This window comes from Pantherophis guttatus, chromosome 4, assembly GCF_059756535.1.
Source record: "Pantherophis guttatus breed Tessera chromosome 4, ASM5975653v1, whole genome shotgun sequence".
NCBI lineage: Eukaryota > Metazoa > Chordata > Lepidosauria > Squamata > Colubridae > Pantherophis > Pantherophis guttatus.
In genome coordinates this window covers 146,518,123-146,539,031 of record NC_142066.1, presented here as the reverse complement: position 1 = coordinate 146,539,031, position 20,909 = coordinate 146,518,123, and the positions used below count along the sequence as shown (strand labels likewise).

The 20,909-nt window shown below is 35.1% G+C and overlaps 1 protein-coding gene across 10 annotated transcripts in view; it reads right to left on the bottom strand.

Annotated features, from left to right (window-relative positions):
* The window catches only part of LARP4B (La ribonucleoprotein 4B), a 51,399-nt gene that overhangs the window by 6,274 nt on the left and 24,216 nt on the right, over positions 1 to 20,909 (bottom strand). For 4 of the 10 annotated variants that reach the window (XM_087893036.1, XM_034402185.3, XM_034402184.3 and 1 more), the window contains exons 4-15: positions 16,433 to 16,577; positions 12,224 to 12,305; positions 11,134 to 11,270; positions 8,712 to 8,815; positions 7,715 to 7,825; positions 6,766 to 6,819; positions 6,466 to 6,678; positions 5,433 to 5,539; positions 4,661 to 4,912; positions 3,504 to 3,549; positions 1,529 to 1,690; positions 288 to 406 (exon numbers count right to left, since the gene is read on the bottom strand). In XM_087893036.1, the coding sequence (XP_087749162.1) occupies positions 288 to 406; positions 1,529 to 1,690; positions 3,504 to 3,549; positions 4,661 to 4,912; positions 5,433 to 5,539; positions 6,466 to 6,678; positions 6,766 to 6,819; positions 7,715 to 7,825; positions 8,712 to 8,815; positions 11,134 to 11,270; positions 12,224 to 12,305; positions 16,433 to 16,577 (1,532 nt within the window). Of the gene's footprint in view, positions 1 to 287; positions 407 to 1,528; positions 1,691 to 3,503; positions 3,550 to 4,660; positions 4,913 to 5,432; positions 5,540 to 6,465; positions 6,679 to 6,765; positions 6,820 to 7,714; positions 7,826 to 8,711; positions 8,816 to 11,133; positions 11,271 to 12,223; positions 12,306 to 15,526; positions 15,689 to 16,432; positions 16,578 to 20,651; positions 20,856 to 20,909 lie in introns of those variants that run through there. The other 6 variants (XM_087893038.1, XM_034402190.3, XM_087893039.1 and 3 more) reach the window with 3 other exon arrangements.

Here is a 20,909-nt window from a genome sequence, read left to right as displayed (position 1 = left end):
CCATAGTAGCAAATCACTACTATCTATTTTTATTGTAAGAAACCTGTTTATATTGCAGACACATGGATAATTTTTTCAATACTGACAATCAAGCCATAAATCAGTATGTGCTTTTGTACAATTTAGCCAAAAATTATATGCTGCTGCTATTACATAAGCAGTGTTGTTTATGAAATAGCCCAAAAGCTATTGAAAGAATAATATCCAGCCTTTTGACGATGAAAAAATCGATGTAAAAGGTTGATTTAAAACAATGTGTTCAAAGCTTGGTATTATGAGGTCCTTACTCAGTAGCTTTGGATGGGGAAGGAGATGTTTCGGATGTCCCTGGCAGAGCAGAAGAAACTGGCAAAGAAAGCTCACGAGGAATTCCAGCTGGTACTGTGTTTGTACCTACACTGATGTCCTGAGAAAAACAAAATTCAAGTCATTTAAAGTACATTTCAATTCAACAGCAGAATATATTTATAACCAAACCATTGTCATCAGAGGCAGACCAAAGATAGTACAGGTAGTTGTTGACTTAAAACAATTCATTTAGTGATTGTTTGAAGTTATAATGCCACTGAAAAAATGATTTATGGCCTTTTTCATACTTATGACCACTGCAGCATCCCATGATAAAAATTCAGATGCTTGGCAACTGGCATATATTTATGACAGTTGCAGCATTTCAACATCATGAGATCACCATTTGTAAATCTTCCTAGTTGGCTTCCAACAAGTAAAGTCAATGGGGGAAAAGAGATTTATTTAATGAATGAATGATTCGCTTAACAACTGCAATGTATTTGGTTAACAATTTTGGCAAAAAAGGTCGTAAAATTGGGCAAACTTCCCTTAATAACTGCCTTGCTTAGCAACAGAAATTTGGGGCTCCATTGCATTTGTAAGTCGAGAACAACCTGTAGCAGCCTTGCCCAACTACTGTTGTGGATTATTAAACTCTCAAAGAAAAGATTAAGCCATATTTACCTCACAAAGTAGGCATGGTACAATAGCTGTAGATAACTTTTTTAAATAATGTCAATCTGCATCAAAGTCAATGCTGAATATGATATATTGCTTTAATCTTGGCCAAATACAGAACTGTCCACCGCAAGAAATAAACGGTAGAGTTAATATTTGATGCCACATAGTTCGGTATCTGAGAGGTTTAACAACGCATGTAACAGTAAGCATTCCCACCTAGTGTTTGAAGTGTGACCCTTTTCCAGGCTGAAGATTATGTACTCCATTATATACCATTCTGAGAAAAATCTGACTTCAGGAGCAGGATTTAAAGATACTTAAACATCCATGCCAAGCAGGCTTCTAGCCAAATGATATTGGCAAGTCTACTATCAAGTACAACAGCACTAAAGAAAATAGCCTGCTGGAGAAAGCAATACTTTATAAGATTGGTGTTGTTCCTGAGCCTCTCTCTTTTCTCAAAACAATCACAAGGACCAATGAAGAATTATGATCCTCAGAGTGAACTAATGTGTGTCCCCAAATGCACCCTTGCCCAACATCTGTGGATCTTTACTTTTTCTTTTGATGACACATTCACATTTGACAACCAGTTTTCAAACAAGTCTTCAGTCTTCAGATTGCCAGCAGCTCCAGGCAAGGGAGGGAAACTGGACAACCCCAGCTCAAAACTTGGAGATGGTGGTTTTGTAGGGGGTGGAGACTGCGTTTGTCCTCTCTGCAAGAGAAGTGTAGAATAAGAAAGCAAGGCAACAGCAATCTTCAAGGAAAAGGGCACAAACTTGTAGGGAACAAGCAAAATTTGCGTACCTCACATTCAAGCAGTCATAAAGTACGAACATCGGTTGGCTTTCTATTTATTAAATATATTTCTTTCCTGTCAACAGGCTATGTCTGAGTAGGTGATATAGATTTAAATTTATCATTCACAAGTTAGAATACAATACAATGCATTATAAGCATTGTCCACAAGAAATGGATTAATATTGCCATCCATCCATCTATCCATCTATCCATCCATCCATTTCAGACTGTCTAACATAAACAATGATTCTTAACAAAAGTTAACAACAGAGGAATTAACATGCTATAAAAGAAGATCCATCACCCTGAGGAAACCGTGAAGAAAACAGTCTTCCATATCACCCCAACCTAAACATGTCTACTAAATAACATAACTAAATCCTTAGAGAATAGCCATATTTTTAAGGTTGTCTTGAATGGTGGGAGGGGAGTGATTCTCCAAGGGATGCTGTCCCAAAGGAAAGGTAATACAACAAAGAAAGCCCTTTTACCATCATCTTTATTTCAAGAAACCCAGGTGAATAAAAAAAAAAATCAGCTCTTACTGTAAGGAGTTGGTGCAGGTTTTCTGGGCATACCTTGACAATTTTATGCATGAAAAACAGTCACCCAGAGATAAGGAAAGATTAAACACTATCCACTATGGAGGAATGTTTGGTAAAATTGACACATCTTGCAGACATGGATAAATTAATTTCTTTGATTACAAAAAAAGATACTATTTACATTTATTGGTAGATAGTGAAAGCTCTTAGGAACTTTTTGTGCAAAAATGAAAAAAATTAATTTAAGATTTATGACTTTATTAAGATACATTAGAGAAAGAAAAGTATTATATAACTTTAGAGAGTGAGATTAAAATGTAATTGTACTTATATCAGCTGTGAAGAATGTCAGAAGCCTCTTTACATTTTTTTCTTTTTTATATATATTTTTCTAAAACTTATTTTCTTGCACTTTCTTTCTTGTTGATTTCTTTTGTTTCTTACTTTATATGATCCTATATTAGTTTCCATCTTATTTTTTTTTAAAGTTTCAATTAAAGTAATTAAAAAACAGCCACCACAGCACACAGCTTCCTTTAATTATGATTCTACTTGGTTTTCTACAGGAAGCTGAAAACAATAACCACTGTGATATTTTAAATGGGAGAATTAAGTGTTTCTTCTTACTATTAAGGCCAAAATATGAAACAAGTAATGTGAGCATATCTCTGTCTTGTGGGGAAAATGGAAAGGGAGATTCATTTTTTTAAAATAAGATCCACTTAGAAGCATAAGGAAAAAAAGATGGAAATTATAGATAAGGAGAAAAGTAAGAACACAATCAGCTAATATCAAGGAGTTTGTAGGAAACCATTGTGACTAAAATGAGAATCAGTCATTTTGGCATGAGAGAATTTTCTCCTGTTTGATAGAACAGATTAGTTAGAAAAGGAATTCAAACAGACCTGGACCAAGAAGCAGGATGCTGTGTAATATTGCTTCAACAACTTGAAAATCTAACACAAATATGAGTCCCCAATGTCAACAACTTTGCCATTTACCTCATGACGATTTGGGGTAATTTAGAATAGATATTTAAAATAGAGAATAATATTTAGAATAATTTTTACCACTTAAATCTCCATTTACCATCATGCGAAATCATTCCTCACCAAGGCTGCGCTACTATATTAATCAAGAATCTTCTAGTCTCTAGTGAATAACTAGACAATGCATACTCACCACGAACTTGTCATCTCTTTTTTTTCGATAGCCATAAAAGTTTTTTCTGGAAGGACAGACATCATCATTATTAGAATTTATTCATTCTTAAGGCATCATTTTAAATGTGATTATATTGTTACACTGAGAAAACCTTCAGAACTTTCAATTAGGTCAAAGAAGCAGGCTCTCAGGTGATCTTGGGCAAATCACTATTATTCAGCCTAGTGTAACCTACACTCTCTCCAGGTCTCTCTCACCTAACCTCTCGGGGTCATAATGTGAAAAATTTTAGAAGTAAATGTAATAGAAAATGGAGGAGTTTGTATGCTGTCCTGAATTTCCAAGAGGAAGTGTTAAACACGTCTGAATGGCCTTGCTACCAATTTCAAACCTATACTTTCCATTTATTTGTAGCATTCCAATTAGCATTCCGGAATATCAGAAATGTCAAATATCCTGAATCCCTAAATATTACAACTTTCATTGAAGATTACTTATGCAAGAACTTTGTAAGTCTAGATGTACATTGTTTTATTTTAAATATTAAAAAAACCAAAGTATGATGCTCATTAAATAACTTTTTTTCTTTTTCTAAAAAAAAAACATTTTTCAAAATTTCTGGAAATAATTCCTTTGCCATTAATTTTCTAAGCTGCGCTAATTAGATCCACTTTAATAAACAATTCAATATAGTAGCAATCAGCTTTTTTGATAAGTAGTTGTAAGTTATGCACAAAATATTATTGCACATATCATCACATAAAGTGACATCTGCATCACTACTTTCCATATGCTGTTATGTTTCTAGATTATTTTTAGATAGATAGATAGATAGATAGATAGATAGATAGATAGATAGATAGATAGATAGATAAGATCAATTTCTTAGCTGAAACTATTCTCTATAAACAAAAGTCGGCTCACATACTGAAGAGAACTAAATCATCACAGCTTAATTTGACCTGAGAATCTCCTTAGTGCTTTGCCACTGATTATACTATCAAATACAAATTCAATTCAAATAGTTCTGCTTGTTTAGATCTTTCTCTTCTCAACTGAGAAGTTTTTTCTTGCCTTATTTCCACAGAATTTTTCTTTTTGAAATCTCTAACATGGAAACACACAACATTCCCAACCTCAGGGGCTAGTGCTTTACCCTAAATTTCAATACCCACCTTCCTCTGCCTAAGCTGGGGGATGAATCTGAAGCCGTGGATTCTACTCGCCCGCTCCCTACATCTCGCTTTATGTAGCTTGTAGTACTTTGCATCCGTGTTCTGTTTTGTCCTGGCTGCCTGGCTTGTGGGCTCCTGACACCGTTGATTAATCGGTCAGCAGAAAGATTGAATATTGTAGGGCTCTCTAGTAATCCAGTCCCTCTGTCTACAGTAGGAATTGTATGCCGTAGATATGATTTGCTGGGATTTCTGGACAGGGAAAAATAAAAACCTTTCAGAGCTATCATAAGACATCTTCAGGAGATGTTTAGAATTGCATCAACATGCACAGCTTTTACTGGAGTCTAAGGTCAATTGATCACAGCGTTCGGCACTACTCTCAACAGCAATCCGTATTTCCAAGAATGCCTCTGTGTCAAACACAAATTCTAGAGGCATCTTTAGAATGATGGGTGCTACAGTCCAAAGTTTATTTTGGAAACATACTTCTCTGCACAAAGACAACAGTTATGACTCAATGGTCATTTTGTAATAGAATTCATAATTTGCTATAAAACATTTGCAACTTTCTTTGGTTCTTTGTCTTCTATACAAATATTTCCCTATTCCATTTTACCTGCCTTTCTTGTTGTGTATGCCTTTTTAAGAGACCAAGAGAGAGAGAGAGAGAAATTGTGACATTTTGTGATCGAAATGCCTGAGAGATATATGAGTTTATTTGCACCAGGCATATTGTCCAGATAGGCAAAAATGTGTTAACAGAACTTGCCTGGTCCTTGGTGTATACTGCCTAAGAGTAGCAAGTGGAGCAACAGTTGGCTTGAAAGTAGGAGCTGTAAATCCATTGATAAATCCAGTATTTGGAAATGGGGCGACCTATAGGACAGAAAATTTCAGATACAGATTTGAAACTTTCAATATATCCATAAAGTTCTGAAAATAGCACGATGGTTTCATTAGTTCACTTTACCTTTCCTCATAAGCATCAAACTTATGCTTATTAATATTCCCATTTCATACCAAAACCATTACATACCAATTAGAATATATTTATAAATAGACTTATAATACAATACAATATAAATACAGGTACTCCTCAACTTATGACAATAGAACCCAAAATTTCTGTTGTTAAGTGAGGCATTTATTAAGTGAATTTTGCCCCATTTTATGACTTTTTGCCACAGTTGTTCGTGAGTTGCTGTAGGCGATATGCTACAACAGACCTACTTGTTAAATGAATCTGGTTTTCTTATTGATTTTGCTTGTCAGAAGGTTACAAAAGTTGATCACATGACCTTGGGACATAGCAATGGTCATAAATATGAACCAATTGCCAAATTGTCCGGAATTTTAACCTGTTTGATTATTAAACAGAATGTTCTGAGTTTGAATCAAAGTATTAGATCGAGTAAGGTAGATTTAACTTTAAAATTAGCTACTTCAGGAAATGCCCTGATGTCCGACTCAAAAAGGGAAAGCACAGGTTTCAAAATTGCACTTTGCAAACAGTACAAACATACTAAAAGCTTCAAGACTATACCGTTATGTTTCAAAGGAATTTCATTTTCCACATTAAAAGTTTCCTGTGTCTTACTGAATACAACTGCAGAAAAGTTTACCATAATCCTCTCCTCTAAGTATAGATACATAAGAAGTTTTTGGTACAGAGGAATAATACATAGAATGGTTGTAAAATACAATTGTGCAAGTTTTCTCTCCCTGGAGAGTTCCCCCAAATCCTCTGCAGTAGCATGAACATCAAACAAACAAACAAACAAAAATGGTATTCCAGCGCTTACCAATGACGGATCAATATAACTATGTGTTGTAGACCAGGCTTGTGGTGCAATTAAACTATATAGTGGAAATTGCTGTTGGGGCCCATATACTGGAGGTATGTAGGCAAATGATGTTGTATAACGCTGTTGTGTGTAGATATTCATGTCCACAGGTCTGTATCCATTCTTTGGCAAAAATGAATTTATAGCTATTGCTTTTGCTTTTATTCTTGCCTGTGAATGATAGAAGATTATATTCTTAGGAAGACGCTGTTCAGAACTATCCCAATTATAATTCAAATTTTGAAATAATTCAGTTACCTTAATTGGTTTTCCTTGGAAAGTTTTCACATCTTCTCTAAGGTATTTGTAAGCCTTTAAAAGAAAGATACACTTGTTTGAAATGGTGCTAGTGAATTAATGGGAATAAAAGCATGAATACCTTTTTACCTAATGTAAAATTTACATATATGATGCAAATTTACAAATAACATATTATAGGGCTCTATGTTTGGAAACACATCAATTTTTTTGTGTTTATTTTGATCCGGCAATAACCTTATATTGTGGGAAAGAATCAGCTAGAGAAAGCACTGGAAATTTTTTGCAATTATGGGGTTGAAAAATGTTTTGAGAGAAATCCAGGCAAACTTGACAATAATAGAATATGCATTTTGGATTTATCAAAGCCAACAGGAACAAATGAGTTATATAACTCATTTTAGTGGAAATTGAACCCAAGTGATACTATTAACATCATATAGCAGCTGGAGAACTGTTAACTTCAGACTCCTTTTCACTAGACTTTCAAAATCTACCAAGATCATGCTAATAAGATTGTGTGTGTGTGTGTGGGGGATAAACTATCTGCTATGCCTTCAATGGACTTAGCGTACTTATTAAAATTACAAATACCTTCCCAACTGGAGAACTTACAATTATATGACAATACTGCCTGTGGCTACTTGTTTATTTAACTATTTGCTGACTACCTTTAATTATTTCCCAACTGCCAAATTAACTGGGGGAAATAATTAGTATATTTAATGATAGAATCCTTATTTGCATAACAGAGTCAGTGTTTTGTTCCAAACATGGGAGAATGATCCCTTATTGTCACTTAGTAGCTGAGGTCTTCTTTGGTTGTGCTCTCATCATAGTACTGTACTTGAACCATGATTAACCTGAATCATACAGTTTCTGACATAGGTAATTCAAAATAACGTATGCAAAAATGCATACATACCCACATACAAAAAAGAAAGCTTACCTGTTGTGCATCTGCTTCAGACTCAAATGTAATAAACCAGTTGTCATTATAGGCAAACTCACAGTTGATGAACTTAGGCAGGTTCTCGCCTTTGAAGAGTGCTTGGACCTCCTAAAATAAATAAATAAATAAATTGCGGATCATGAACATTACGAGGTTAAACTAATTTTAGATTCCCACATTTATAGGGGGCAATTACAGTATTTAATACATTGGAAAGGATATCCCTATTTCAGAGGCAACCTGGGTAAACAGCTGGAAGGTGAATGCTGATAGATTGATTAAAAGTTTCCATGAGAAGAATCCTCATAATCCATAGGGGATTCCTGGAGATGGCAGGGGAGGTTAGAGTTAATCTTTTACGGTTGTCTCTTTGCTGGACATTCTTTTTGCTTAAAGGGGGGAAGCCTGTTGACCCTGAGGATGACATATGTGTAGCCATATTTTCTTGTAGCCTTTGTACTCTTTTTCTGTTAGCTTTTAGGTTTGTAGTAACTGAATTTTATAAATATTTCAGGCTCACCACTTTCTAACTGTTGAAAGGGGGGGTGTAAAGATAAAGGGGGAATGTTTCCCCCTTTATTCCATTCCTTTCCCGTGGGAAGAGAGAAGACGCCTGCAGATGGCTGAAGGTGGAGTTTGAAGTCACCGGGTTGTTGGACTGATAATTGATTGGAGGTTGTGACTCAGGGGGGAAGTTTCTAATTTATGTTTTTATTGAGTGTACTTCCAGATCCGGTTCACAGTTGGAATTACACCAAGTCCGTGCCAATTTAATGTGTTCCTAATAAATGGATTTGAAAAGGAAGATGGATGCCTTGGACTTTATTTTTTGGGACACATTACTTGAAGGCTTGACATTTGCTTAATTTCAAGACAGGTCATGAAATAGTAAAGCTAATGCTCCAGGTATCCTCTCTCTTATTAGTGCTTTACTATCTTTATCAATTTAAAAAGTAAACCTTTAAAAACTCTGTTGATGAAATAATATACTTACTTCAATTGGAGTGGATTCAGGTACTTCACGCAAAATTACAATGCAGCGATTTTGGTTTGGCCTGACTTTTTCACCTTTTTCATCTACTTGGACTAAAGGCAATGCTGGAAAAAAAACCCTCAACGTTGTTGCTTTGGTATCAACAGGTAGAATTATATTTTGCATTTACTACTTTTAATATTCTATTACAGTGTTTCTCAACCTTTTCGTCATCATGGATCCCCTTTAAATACCTTTTGCGGCCACGGACCTGCAAGACTTAACTCAAGATTTAAATCATAACATTTCTTCAAGTCTTCTTAGACCCCCATCTGATGACATCAACACCCCCCAGGTGTTCGCGAACTGCAGGTTAGAACCACTCATTATTAACCTATAATTGCATTAGCTCAATTGTGATTAAAAATAAACATTTAACAGGGGAATAAATTAAAAATATAATTCCCCCGTTATCACCATTCCCGGACAAATTCAGAGCCTAAATCTATATTCAATCTAATTGAAACATGACCGAGAAGTGTAATGATTCTTTGTTCTCCTATAAAGTACTGATTACTGATCACTAATAAAAGAAAGTATATCAGAATGGATAGAAGGAGAAACCTTCTTTAGAGCTCCAATTTAAATCTGGCATTTCCAGAAAACCAAAAAGCTAAAATGAACCAGGAAAACCCCCATACAATTAAAAAGGAGTGTTTCTTTGGCAACAAAGATAAATGTCTATTTAGCAGCGAGCTAAGGTTATTCTTTGTTTTCTGTGGACAAAGCAGACCTTTATTGGTTCTGATATATATTTCATACTATGGAAGCTCAGCTATTCTGCGTTTAATGAATTTTGAGATCTCTGTGCAATAGTGTCTCTTATGTTATTCATAAATGTCTTATCTCCTGAGATCTGTCTCAGACTGAAATTCTCCTTTGAAACATTTTATAGGAGATTCCTTTAAGATGCTGTTGTGAATTGAGCAACATGATATTTTTATTTCTTTTACTACTGAAAGTTTTATCTGTTGACTATAGATTAGGAGGCTCTGTGACACACTTAAGTGAGAGAATGTGGGATAAAGACATATCTCTGGAAGACTGTAGTTACTTCTGCCATTACCTAAAAACTACATCAAGGTAAGCTAAGGGTGTGTATCATCTAGAGTAGGGGTGACAAACTCATGGCCCGCAGGATGGATGCGTCACGTGCTGGCCCCGCCCCACCTGGTTTAGCAAAGGGGGGAAAAGTTCCAATAGTCACGTGATGCTGCCGTGATGACACAAGTTTGACAAACCTGATCTAGAGGCCTTCTGGGGAAGGAAGATAGATATATTTGACTTTTCATGCTACAGGCTCACCTGACACTATACCATCAATCACATCCAATGCTTAAGGTAGAAATTATCTTCACTTCTCTATCTACCATGTCTAAACTTTAAACAGCAACACACAGCTGTTCTAATCCGATGTGGAAAAGGGGCTTGAGATGGGGCTAAGGAGACCTCCTAAAAGAAGCTTCCTGGATTTCAACAATGCACTCTCAGAAAAATATGTGTTTGATGTTAAGAGGTGCTGGGAGAGTCATTTAGAAAAGAAGTCATTTTATCCTGTTTCTGACCCCTTAAAGGCTTTCTAACTCCAGCACAGATGTTCTTGAGAGTGCAAATAAGCTTCAAGTAAGGCACTCAATGCACACTGTATTCCGAAAAACTACCATTATTCAGGACAGCTGTTTGCAAACTCATAGTTCCCTAGAAGAAGCCAACAGGCACATGTACATTCCTGAAGCCTGACTCAGGCTAGGGAATGAATACAGGTAGTTCTTGATTTATGATCATTCATTCAGTGACTGTTTGAAGTTATGATGGCACTGAAATAAATGACTTATGATTATTCCTCACACTTATGACATGTGAGTGATCACATGACCAAGATCTGGGTATAGACAATCAGCTTGGCTTTGTGATGACTGCAGAATCTTGGGGTCACATGATCGCTAATTGTGATCTTCCCAGCCAGCTTCTGAACAGCAAAGTTAATGGGAAGAGGGAAAGGAAGGTCTCAAATTGCGATCGTTATGTTTCACTTAATGGCTATGATGATTTGCTTAATGACTGGGACATAAAGGTCATAAACTCGAGAGTGGCCTCATGATACTTCCTTTAATACCTGTACTGTTTAACAAAAAATCTTCTAGTTCTGATTATGGCTCTACGTCAAGGACTGCCTGTATAAAAAGGGACTTAATTCTGTTTAAGAGAAAAAAAACTTAGTATTGTATAAAGCTCTCCTACAAACCCCCCCCCCCGATGTTCTTATTTCAAGATACATTGCTTCTTAAGGAAATAAAAATGACTTCCGACCTTGCCCATCTCAATTAAGCCCTTTTATTCTAAAGTATGGTACAAAAATAATACACGATTTGCCGTGACTTACATCGTAGCACTTCAACAATCAAATCCGTATCTGTGGTTAACTTTTTGACGTGATCAAGATTAGCTACTGTCATTATTGGCACATACTGATCACTGTCCATCTGAGATATAAGGTACATATCACTAGCGAGATTCTCCCTGTAGAAGAAAAAAAAGGGGGGGGGGATTAGTATAAAATTAACTCTCCATGCAATTCCTACCAGAGCATTCCAATGGTTGCACTGGCCTTTAAGATTATTCCTCAATATTAAGATATGGTCGTGTTTTTTTTTTTTACTTTAAAATGCCTCATTTCTTGCAAAATTACATAATTATAGCCTAACTTGATGTTTTTGTCAAGTCCTGCTTTTCTTGAACCATTTGACACAGAAAGCCAAAAGTAGCTCATTTTCAAATGCTTTTAAAAAGCAGTATCCAGGCAGACAGAAAAAACAATTGTGAGATATACCAAACTTCTAGCCAGTCATGAAGGAGGCACATGGCTTCATTAAATTTTGTTTAAAGCTATAGCTTTATATTAAAGACTAAACAGTAATCAGATTATGTGGGGAGTTTTGAAAAATTACTGCTATGTAATTCATTCTATACAAGATTTCAAAGTGTCTGGCACCTTACATTGAATGATAAGTAAAATACGGTATCAGTATCAAAACATTCCTTTTTAGTGCAGATAACAGCATACAATTGACTTGCATCTATTCTCAACAATTAGTTCTTCTAAAGCACTGAAATAACAAACCTTCCTGTAATAGGGAGCCGTGGAACACCTAGCAAATGGCTGGCAACTTGTAAAATTGGGTTTTATCTTTTGTGTTTCAGTTGTAGAAATAAAGATAAGAAAATGAAACAATTAAGGAAAAAAAATATTCGCGATTGGATTTTCATTCCTTCCCAACCCTTTCTGAATTTTAAACTATAAAATTAACATATAAATATATCCCTACCTGATCATGAATTTCTATGTGGTCCAGAGGCTAACATATTGGTTATGGCATTCATAATTAATTATATTGCCTATTCCACCCTAATTAACATTTAATCTTATTACAATAGCACCAGGCTTGACTATATTATATCCATTATATATTTACCTTGATAAGCAGAACTCCAGTGTTTTTTTAAGAGCTTCTCGTATCTCTTCTCGATCTTCTGGCCGAAGATCTTCTTTACTTTCTAGAATGAAAAACAAGAAATAAAGGGAAAAAAATGGTATATAATTCTTCGTAAAAGTAGCAATGTGCCTAGATCAGAATTTTTCAATCTTGGCAATTTTATCTTGGGTGGACTTCAACTCCCAGAATTCTCTAGTCAATACATAATGGCTGGAATTCTGGAACATGAAGTTCACTCATCTTAACTTTACCCATCTTACTGGCCTAGATCATAGTCTACCACTATGGCATGCAGTATTGACATTACAGGTTTTTTTTAAAAAAATCAGTATAGAAATTATTTTCCATGTATTTCCTCTTTTCTTCTTTTTAAACTTCCTACTCAGACTCGCCAGGAAATTCCTATTTAAACATTAACTGGATTTAAACTGGTTAAGGTTTTTAAGATAAGCTAAGACATCTGATTCTAAGCAGATGAAATAAGTATGATGTATAATGATGATAACTACGTTTAGAATGGTAATCATGCACTATCCCACAATTTTAGAAATATTTGATAAAAGAGGAATTACCTCAACTGAACAGTCAATGAACAAAAATATATTTAAGAGTTAATACACAATCTGTTCACGATTTCTTTCCAAATTAGCAGGTTGTAAGAAATCATTTATACATAAAAAATAAGTAACTTTTTGGATTAAGTCTGGTGTTATGTATTTGAAAACAATCAAGGGCCTCCAATAATTAGCTATCACTGTTTTTATATCTTTTAGTACACAGTATATGTAATATTATCGTAACAGCACCTGAAATTTGCACAAATTGGACATGATTGAAAAAAGTATTTGTTTGCTTTAACTATTTCTAGTGGTTAAGGAAAACATTTCAATTTTAAAGCAACATAGCTAGTATTGTGCTTATTATTCGATGCTACACATAGTCCTCGGCTTATGACCGGTCACTGAGTGACCACTTGAAGTTACGATGGATCTCTCCAGATGTATTTATGATCTGGTTCCAAAGTTTTGTTGGTTGCAAAAAAAAAAAAAAAAAAGGTTCTATAATCGAGTTGGTCACGTAGGTGTCTGTTTTTTAACCAACACGACTTACAAACATGATGGGCTTAATACTTACTTTGAATAGCAGCAGTTTATAGAATGCCAAAACCTTCAGTGGAGCAAATGCTTGTGGTATGAGAACTCAAACTACAAGCATTTTGTTGCTATTACTTATTGTTCAGATCTTTTATTTACATTCCTTTTATACAGACCTCCAGTTTATGCAAAGTCATTGGGCATGTTTATTTATTCATTTTTCCCAGCTCCTCCATGCAGAAAATAAATACACATATGATCACAAGAATACGGTTAAAACCAAGCTAAAGCAGTCATTCTGCCAATTTGGTGATGAAGAAGAGCTGCACCAAGGGAATGTCAGAGCGAGGCGCACTTCCAATTAACCGCATTCCATGGTTTGTGAACAAATCAGAAGGCTCAAAAATAACCTCATCAAATAAAAATTACACATATTGGTATGAACACCTCTCTTCCAAAATAAGTTTTAAATAAATTGTTATATAAGCATCCAGGAATGCCAGGTGCAAGCAAGCAGAATAGCTCTGGGAATGGGTGAAATAGGTTTGTTTACTGCTGATCACCAGTTTACAAGCATCATACCAGATTGTCTGCCTTCCCTTGGGAAACCAGGTATGGACTTAAGGGCTTGACCTCAAATGTTTCCTTCGCCAAATGGATTCTAAGCTGGTATGTCTTTTAACCCCCACCCCCAACCCAAATCAGGACCTTCTCTCCTTCAGGCAGTGGTTTCATCATACAAAAACTATTTTCCAAATATTGTATAAGAGAATTAAGATGACAGCCTGAACTACATTTGCTCAACGGTTACAATAAGATTGTGTTTATTTTTTTTCTCATCTCTACTGTGTCTAAAGAGAGGCCAGAAAATATGCAAATGTTGGTGAAGGAATGAAAATATACCAATGTCTTACATAATATGTTTTTTCCTATGACCATCAAATGCAAAACCTCTGCATAGTATTTATTTATTAAATTTATATGCCACCCATTTTCCCTGTGCAAAGTGACTTTGGGATGGCTATATACGGGATGACTCTGGGATGTGAATGTAATCTGGTTTCCCAGGAGAGAGAGAATGCTTTCCAGAGGAGTAAGAGACAGCAAATTTTAGATAGTTTGGTTGGAAGGAAGAAGGTCAAGACAGCTCCTCGCTAGAAATCTTCTAAGTTATCTTATAAGGATGCAAGGACTTTCCTTTAGTTTGGCAAGATGAGAAACCATGAAGGAAACTGCTTAGAAGAAACTCTGGGACTTTTTTGGTCTTTGGGCCATGACAAGACCACCCAGTTCAACTTTTCTTGGAACTGGATTTTTGAAGTGCACAAGCCTTTTGGAGGAATGAATTCACTTTAGAACTGAAATTAGTAGCTGTCAAGTATTTGCAAGCCATTGGCACGTGTGTCATATAGACACCAGTGGAGGCAGAGAGTGTCTCCACCCGTATGTGGAAAGGAGGGGCTTACCCGGAGTATAAAACCCCCTCCAACCTTTTCCACCTTGCTCTCTCCATCTCTCTCTTTTCATGTTTGTTTCTGATGAGACTTGATCTCTGTTGTACATAGTTAATATGATTTATTATATGAATAAATATGTTTAAGACATTTATTTATGCATCTGCCTCTGAACTCTTCTATGCTCCTGAGTGTTTCTACGATCCCAATTCCACAGTAGCATAACACAATATGCAGATCCATAATCTCTATTCATTTTTACTATCAGAAATCCAAACTCCCAACATTGTCTATAAGGCAAAACCTTTCTACCTGACTTGACTCTGTATGGCTCTGTGCTAAGCTGAAAGGGGGTGTGGAATGTTACATTTTAAAAAGATATGATATCAGCTTGATATTAAAATGGAAGATGACAGGAAGCAAATTGTTCTTATAGTATGTGTGTAAGCAGGACAAACCTAACAAGGCAAGCAACAATTCCAATTAGATGAGTCGTAACACAGGGGTGTGCTGATAAAGTTATTACTCTGCACTTCCTACTTCATAGGGTGTTATGGATTTAATAGTCACAGGTATTGTTCATATAGGCACATCTATAACAATGCCTACAATTCAGTCCTGCTCAGGTATGTTTCTTCAGTAGCTAGAATATGCAAATTTCCTGAAGATCATTCTATAAACTCTTATAGAAACACTTACAGCTTTAAGAATGAGCAAGGACCTTTTTTCCATACCTGACTCAGTGTTTTCATGTACAGTTTTGTACTCTGCATGATCTAGAGCCAAAGAGTTCATATCTGTTAGATTTGATAATGGAACAGATAGTGATGGTTCTTGATGTTCTTTTAACGATTCGTTCTGGTGTTTTTTGTCACCATCACCATTGGCCTCTAATGCTGTGGAGAAAACTATAAGAGTCACAAAAATATACTTCATTTGTTGTGACTTAGACATCAAAGATTTCGTACTCTGCATGAACTAGAGCCGAAGAGTTCATATCTGTTAGATTTGATAACGGAACAAATAGTAATGGTTCTTGATGTTCTTTTAACGATTCGTTCTGGTATTTTTTGTCACCATCACCATTGGCCACTAATGCTGTGGAGAAAACTGTAAGAGTCACAAAAATATACTTTGTTGTGACTTAGACACCAAAGATTTCATACTCTGATTAATTCCTGGAAGGGTTTGCTGTTAAGTTTCTCTCAATGAAACCTGCAAGAAATATGCAATGATTTCTTGCTTGTGTATACATGATTGCTGCTGGCAAACAACTTTTCGTCTTTCCTCAAGCTAAGCCGTTATTTGGTGGCTCTGTTATGTTTTAAGGGTGGATTAATTAATTTTTAAGTAATTATTTTTTAAACTGAACAAGTAGAACAGGATATACCCTCTGGGTTAGGATGTGGGGGGAGGAAGAAAGGAAGAGATTAGCTAAGAGTAGCATATTGTTTAGTAAATGCTGGTTTCGTTAAGATTATAATAAAAACAGAGAAGAAAATATGGGCTGGGAGGAGTATGAGGAATCTTGTTAATTGAAGAAAGAAAAACTGTTCGTACAAGGAAAGCATTGTGTAAATACAAATAGTTAGCTTTAGTTATTAGTAATAATGTGGTATTTCAAAACGGATTTCTTGTACCTTCTTTACAGGAATCGGGTGGGTGATCTGTTACTTCTTCCCAGGGTTTGCTCACACCCCCTTCAGTACCACTTGCTTCCACGTGTACCATGTGATTCCCCCACACTTTTGCATTAGGATTTAATTCTGAAACCTTGGCTGGCTCCTGTAATACATAACACATACTCAGAACACCAATGTTCATTAACTGCATACACATATACAGATACACAGCAGCATTTATCTCGTTAAAAATAAATTACTGTTAAGAGTTGCATATATGGGTACAACACAAAATGAAAGAAACACTCTTTTTAAAAAGAAACTTCCTATAAATATCCTGAATAAAGATGTTTAGATGAATTCACTTTGCTTCTTAAGTCTAAATCATAAGCATCCCATGTTTACATTTCTTTATTATGATCAAAGCTATTTATCTCTAGTGACTAACTTCCAATATCAGATGGATTTCCACCAACTTCCCCTTTATTTACAGTCCCTTTGCACTATTTATTCCCATAACATTCTCTGTGTCCTCACAGTTCCCACAAACAAGCTTTGGAGGAACAAGAGAAAGCATATTCTTATTTATGACAAGAAAGTAGATCTAAGTCTACGAAAACGTTGCAAGATTAGGGCCAATATCTTCATCAACTCATAATAAAGGCAGCGAGGAACAAGAGAGCCATATAAAAAGCATAATCAATAGAAAAATCAAAAGCAATACTGTATTCCTATGGTAAACTTCTAAAGTTAAAGCCATTGTTTTATAGAGATACAGATGATTGCAATTTTAGAGCCACTTAACCAGTGAAAACAGAAGACTTACATATGAATTTATAAATATGAATTCATACGAATATACTACTGTCTGTTTTTTATGTGTTTAATATGTGAATCCAACCATTACATTGCATAACTATGGCTAAACAACTCAGGAAAATGTTTGAATCAAATAACCCTAAGTGGTTATATAGTTTGTAGTTTGTCCAAGTCCAGCCAATGACAATTTAGTCAACAAATTATAATATGCATGGTTAAAAGCCTCAAGCAAAATTTACGCTAGTACTGTTGAAATCCGTTAGGTTTATAGTTCTCCATGTTAACCTATTATTTTACCATTTAGCTATAGCGATTCAAAATAAAAAAGCTATTTAAATGTTTATCATATTATAAATGGGCCTTTTAATTAAATAATTCCCTTAAAGAATTAGTTTTAATTGCACTGGCTGTAAAAGAGATATGCCTGGGAACGTTTTGAAAAAGAAAAATACACTGCATTTAAATCATTAGGTATTATTTCTCCTTTCCAAATAAAGACAAAAAGAATGCATAAGACACATGCAGCATAACATTTTATGAAGATAATTGGTTAGCTCTGCCAACAATTAATATTATAAAATTCAGTCCCTCAGAGTTAATAAGGAAGTCAGTGCCTGATTATTTTTAAACAATGGCAATATTCAAATGTCATATTAAAAATGTTTAGTTACAAATCCAGTTTAAGCAATATTTATGTGTCCTTGATTTGATATTCCTGCATCTGGATCTTAGTCAGGAAAATGAATCTTGAGAGTACATTAAAATTGCTAACAAGAAACTCATATATTTTTTTTTAAAAAAAGACAAAACCATGTGATTTGCAACCGGTTGTCCAATGAACTAAAAATTTTCTCACTGTTCTTGTATTTCAATAAAGTGACTAAGTGCTACACTGTACTAATTTCAACATTTGGGCATTATATACACCATACGTTTCTGTATATTTTGCAGAATTATATAATACATAATGCTATTCTGTCAAGTTACACTAACCTAAATTGTATTTCTCAAAGTGTCTCAGTTACAATCTCGTTTTCTGTCCAATTCCCTATTGTGGCAGCCAGGGTAGATAAAAATCAAGAATATTATTTTTAAAGAATAAAAAATATCAGATTTTTTTTTTATTTAAATTGATTATTTTTAATATAAATCAGATTTTTTTTAACTTACCAAATTTTATTTTAATAAAATGCTTTTGGAGTTAAAATCTATCTAAAAATAGTTTTCTGTTTAAGATGCATTAATAATTTAGTTTATTCAGCATGAAATGGAGCTTAGTTATGTAGCATGAGGCTGTATATTCTGCAACACTGGGACTGTTGGTGAGTCAACAGTAGGTCAGAGGAGGAGTTGCTACAGGACACAGATGACAGTTGCTCTTTAAAAATTATAATTTAAATCGAGTCGATTTAAATCAAGCCTTTTTACTAGAGATTTAAATCATGATTTAAATCGACTTGATTTAAATAAAATCCATCCTGGTGGTGGCGGTAATGATTTTGGAGTGGTGTTCGTGGTTTAAACCTCAGGAGGAGGTTAGAAAACTTTACAATAATGAACTGATTCTACAAAAAACAAGAATTTTGGTCTTTCAATAGGGCAGACTGCAGCCTCCTATGTTCTCACAGAATGGGGCAGGACAAACTGCAACATTACAGGAGTTTTGCAGGAATGCATCAGTAATACAGAATAAGCAAACAGGTATTTTTAAATCCAAGCCACAGGATCTTTAGGTAAACCTTTGTCAAATTAAAATCTTCGAGTTAAGTGTCAAACCATGTACAGGTAGTCCTCGACTTATGACCACAATGGAGTCCAAAATTTTGTTGCTAAGTGAGACATTTGTTAAGTGAATTTTGCCCCATTTTACAACCTTTCTTGCTACAGTTGTTAAGTGAATCACTGCAGGTTTAGTTAAGTTAATAACCTGGTAGTTAAGTGAATCTGGCTTCCCCACTGACTTTGCTTGTTAGAATTTTGCAAAAGGTGAATCATATGACCCCGGGACACTGCAACTGTCATAAATATGAGTCAGTTACCAAGCATCTAAAATTTGATCCAGTGACTGGGGATAATGCAACAGTTGTAAGTATGGAAAAGGGCCATAAGTCAATTTTTTCAGGACTGTTGTAGCTTCGAATGGTCACTAAATGAACTGTTGTAAGTTGAGGACTATCTGTTTTCTAAGAAGGTTCATGAATGAAGCTACAATTACTTACACATTCTTCATCTCTCTCTTGCCATCCCCAAATAGCACTCTTTTCTTTCATTAAATGATGATATTTTTCCGTATGAAAAGGAGAAACTCTTAGATCTCCACCTTGGTTTTGCATTGTGCCAGCTGACAGACACGCATTTTCAGTTTTGTTAAAGGAATCAATCCATAGATAGCTCATATATTCCTGACCACATGTAAAATCAGTGGCTGAAAACAATCTATTTATTTTGGCAGACTGACAAACCGGATACGCATCATCATCTTCTGAATCTCTTAGATATAGTTTCTGGATATTATCAGAGTCCTTTAATATATCTTCCATTAGATCTAAAACGTTGTTTGAATTGTCCTGTTCAGATTCTTGCTCATTATCAGGGAAAAGAAGTATTTCGTAGGAAGGAATAGCAGCATACCTATCTTCTTGTCTGGGGTCAATAAAACTCATACCTGCATCTTCATAAGTTTCCAAACCACAGCTCCCACTGCCTTTAGGTCTTACTTTAGAAGAACTTTCTATCTTGATTTTTAATTCATCATCGTTATCTTCAAAAGCAGAATTCTCTGTGTTTTCTTTTATTAAATTTTCATAATGAAGAGAAAATCTAGAAATCAAGTGATCATGTGGACATATAGTTGCCATTTTACTTTGTTCAAGTGAAGAGCTATTTTTATAAACTTCTGAACTTTTTTCATTTAAATTGCTAGATGTTTCTTTGTATTCTATTTCTGCTATTAAATCCGATGTAGGAAACCTCACGGTTTCACTTTGGCTGTTAGATATGTAAGTCTGCAGATTTTTAGGAGCTTTCAGATCTGCAAGCATTTCTTGTGTTTCTGGAGATACACTATGCATCTCTAGTGAATTACTACTAGTATTCAATATGCAACTAAAACTAATACTGGAACCATCAGAAGCTTTAGATTCCACTCCACTGAACCATGTCTCATGGGTTCCATTTATAAGGTTTTCTGCAGGGACTACATTTATTTGATCTTCAGGCCTATAGAACATATATTTGCTCCATGCCTTTGACTGTTTCCTGTCCAAATCCAACTCATTTGATTCAGGACATGACAAACAGATGGAGCAATGTCTGTCTTCATTAAGTGCATTGGAATATTCATATGTTTTACTGCTGCTTTTTAAGAAATTTTGCTGGGTTTGATCTTGCAAGCAATTTTCTTTTTCAATGTTCTTACCTTCAACGTTCATGCTGAAAAGGTCTGAAAAACCTGTAGTCTCCTTGTTCTCCAGCAGACTTCCTTTCAAACCACTGTTTTCTGAAGGTATGATATTTATCTGAGATTGGAATTGCTGAGCAGTTCTTATAGAGTTGCAATCTTCATTATTGCTAAACTCTGGTACGTGAGTTTGTTCTGCTTCAGAAACTAAATCATTTGATGCTGAAAACATGATGATAGCATTTTTAGTCGGGTTTTCAGGACTGCATGAAGTTT